General features: G+C 49.9%; 2 protein-coding genes across 2 annotated transcripts; both read left to right on the plus strand.

Annotated features, from left to right (window-relative positions):
- Nucleotides 1–78: 78 nt before the first annotated feature.
- FMAN_16275 (uncharacterized protein) lies at nt 79–753 on the plus strand (the record flags this gene model as incomplete). The annotated part of the gene is made up of 1 exon (XM_041826177.1): nt 79–753. One exon carries the CDS (start codon nt 79–81, stop codon nt 751–753), a length of 675 nt encoding a protein of 224 aa, XP_041691512.1.
- A 1,195-nt stretch (nt 754–1,948) lies between these two features.
- On the plus strand, nt 1,949–2,989 carry FMAN_16276 (uncharacterized protein; the record flags this gene model as incomplete). The annotated part of the gene is made up of 1 exon (XM_041826179.1): nt 1,949–2,989. The coding sequence occupies one exon, from the start codon at nt 1,949–1,951 to the stop codon at nt 2,987–2,989; it is 1,041 nt and encodes a 346-aa protein (XP_041691513.1).
- Nucleotides 2,990–3,584: the final 595 nt, after the last annotated feature.

Here is a 3,584-nt window from a genome sequence, read left to right on the forward strand (position 1 = left end):
TCTAAAGCGAAACGAATATATGTGTTGACTCAGGAAGACCCAAAACGTTTGCATATTCCCAAGGCAAAGCGAATAGCGATGTTGAAACATGGCGCGGAGGAATTGCTTGCCGCAAAGCGACGATTGGAACAGGCTCGAAGACGATCGCATCTCATTGTGCAATTTGTTCGGGCCACATTCGACTACGATGAAGCGAAGAGAGATGCTGCTCGTCACCGCGTCCTTGTGCAATGGGTTCTGGATCAGGTTCGCCTGGTTGAGGGTGAGATCAGCTCGTCAGAAGCAAATAGGTCCGGGTCTGATGGAAAGAGGACAACGAAGAAGAGGCGAACTACCGACGAAGAGTCCCCAGAGAGACAAAGCCCGAAAAAGGTGAGATTTAACGTTCGAGGACCGAGAGTGGCAAACGAAAGGGCCCCGTCAAATGCCACAAAAACGCAGGCAGAACTCGAGCATCCTGTCGCTGGTGGTTTGCACCTGAACAATGTTCAGACAAGTCCTGAAGGACTTCGTCGCAGCGCACGTATTGCGGCGTGCCGAAACGCTTCCACGACAACCTTTGAGTCCGACACTTCCCCACCAATATTACGCTCAAGGTTGGGAGAAACGCCTGCACCGTCGCCGAAGCCTCATCCGCCGATTGAGGATACGAAAGCTCACACGGTGAGGAGACAATCGCGTTGCAGCAGTCAATGTGGTATGGGTAAACCCTCACGGAAGTTGCGGGGACGTCGGCAGCGAAGACATGGCTGATGAGGGATGGGTTCCGGTCAGGTTTCGTCGTCACTCTCGGGCGGATGTTGTTGGCGAAATTTCCAAGACGACGATATTGGACGAATTCCGCGACTCCTAATTGAGGGCCCGACGCCGTCTGGCCTTGAACTGGCTGGCAATCAGTCAACAAAAGTGGGATGCACCACGGACAGTGGAGCGCGGAAACGCTTGATTGGTAGACGAATTTAGCGTGCCCCAGCGACGCGTTGGAGTCATATCCCCGGATTTAATGCAACAACTCCCAAAATAGGTCCGTTGGCGTGCATGCAGATTAGTGGTACAGATTCCTCCAGTTCCGATATGATTAATAATGCCGCTCCTATCCGTAACCTTAGTTGTAGGATTAGATCAATATGCAAAACCAAAGGGTCGCGTGAAAGTAAAGTGGCCATTGTGGAGATGTGCTATGTCCGAGCGCGCAAACCAGTACAGGATAGCAGCCGGCCAAGACTGATCCTCATGCCTACGCCAGACCGCTTGATAAGCTATTTGGCTTCTCTTCTCCAGGCTTCCAAAGATTCAGCACTTAAGTCTAGATGCTTCGTCTCTTGATTCAAAAAGTCTCTCTCTACTTATTGCTTGCACTTCAGACCATTTAAAACCTGCGTGAAGTGACCCCAAAACGAGGAATCCCCGCGCTATGATCAGAGAAATGGCAGCGCTAAAGTCACGCAGAAACTAACTTCGGTCTCCATGTTGATTCTCAAAAAGTCAGATCTGTCACCAATGGTTGCTTTTTGTCAGTTCAGTTGAGTGTATCTGTACTTGACACGTGCTTCTCGAACCCTCTGTAATCATGTCGCTATTGTGACAGGGTAGAGCACAGAAGCAGACAGTTCGAGGTTACGCGAAGGGTTAAACCGCTGACCCGTGTACCTTTGTAAACAGGTGGGTCGGTGCGCGACGGCGTGAATGAAGCCCACATCATCTACCCCGCAGCCCTGTAACCAACCCCTTCACGCACTCAAACACCCATACACCTACTGTTTTCGTTGCCAGAAACAGCTTTTGTTAACCAGAGTTTCATTCTAGCGGCCAAATCACGAACGACTTGCCATTCAGACGAACAAAACAGCCCGAGCCTCCCCCGATACAGCGGTTCTTTGTGGGATCATTTATTACCCTTCTGGACAGGGAGGACTTTCGCCATTCACCTAACGCCTAAGCCTCCGAAATGACCATAGCGCCGCGATACGAGATCGAACACCATATTACCAGCACCCGGAACGATGATTATGATGCACGCTTCACGGTCCGCCGAAACGGCAAGGCCTTTTACATCAAGATCTCGCCATCCCAGTTTGTCAACTCCCCCATGATGACGGATAAGTACCTATCGTATCTGGAGGTACTCCGATCAGGCGAAGAGGTCCTTGGTAACATCTACGACACCGACGTCTACGAATGGGTCATGGGCCCATTTGGGCCACTCTTCGCCGAGCTCGCGCCCGACCCATCATGCCTCCCAAAGGATGTCAGGATCACTCTGCACGATCATCTTTTCCCAGAGTTTTTCGTCTTTGCCCTAGATATTGTTGATGAAAAGCTATATCCGCGCCGTATCGAAGCAGAACAATCCCCTCATCGGCCGTCATTCGTCCGCTTTGATGACGATTTCCTCGACGATCTGGAGACATGGACAGCCTTCTACGATCCCGCCGGAATCATCTTGAGCTTCAAATATCCCGAGGACGCGCTCTTCAAGCCGCCCAACAAGGTTCTTATCGATAACTGCCAGACTGAATGCTTTTTTAAGCCGTGCAACTCTGGCGTTCAGATTAAACAGGAGCTCAAAGCCTATAAGATGATTCACGCCGCCGGCTTGGATTCTCAGCTGCACCTATGTCATCTCTACGGCGTTGTTATGGATGACTCTGACTTTATTCTTGGCCTTTTGTTAACTTACATTGATAATGGAGATTGTCCGCTGTCTACAAGAATCCACCCTGACGATCCCGATGACCCTCCGGCTGCGATCAGAGAACGATGGGTAGGCCAGCTTGATGCTACCCTCTCAGGGCTGCACAAGGCCGGCATAGTCTGGGGAGATGTCAAGGCAGAAAACGTTTTGGTAGACCGGGATAACAATGTGTGGATTTCGGATTTTGGCGGTGGCTATACTGAGGGTTGGGTCGATAAAGAAATAGCAGGAACTGTGGAAGGCGATCGGGTGGGTATGGCTAAGCTGAAGAAATTCATCTTTTCTAGTAAATGAAGCACAGGAGTAAAGTTTCAAGCAAGAGGGGCTCGGCACAAGCAGAACTTGAAAACTCTAGCTATCAGAATAGCCCCAAAGTTGCCCCAAGCATATCTTTGTTCCGGTGCCTATTTCGTAGAAGATGGATGTTGGGTAAGTGGACGTCCTGCTGTAGCCTGATCATAATGGGTGGGCCCTATGCAAGATTGAAGCAGTACGTCGCCTAAGAATAGTCATACAAAGCACCGTTACTAAAGCAACTAATGAGACGTGAGTGTGTATTTTTTTTTTGACGCTGGTTTTATCGACGCGCTGGTGGGAGCGGCCACCTACTGGGGTTAATATGTGCGCTCCCATAGGCCGTTCCGTTGACATAAGCGCTGACGGTTTGGATTTAACGTGCATGATAAGCGAGTGCTCCAGACAAGCGAGTGCTCCAAAAATCCCTCAACCTACACTATCACTTTTCAATCAGATATTTCTCAACAATCCAATATGCCAGAGTCTCCAAATGAAGCTAAGATTATTCTTGCCCTTCAGGCCCTCCAGAATGACCCAAAATTAAGTCTTAGAAAGGCCGCAGCTATATATCATGTTGACCGCTTTGCCTTAA

Source organism: Fusarium mangiferae (genome assembly GCF_900044065.1).
Source record: "Fusarium mangiferae strain MRC7560 genome assembly, contig: FMAN_scaffold033, whole genome shotgun sequence".
NCBI classification, from domain to species: Eukaryota; Fungi; Ascomycota; class Sordariomycetes; order Hypocreales; family Nectriaceae; genus Fusarium; species Fusarium mangiferae.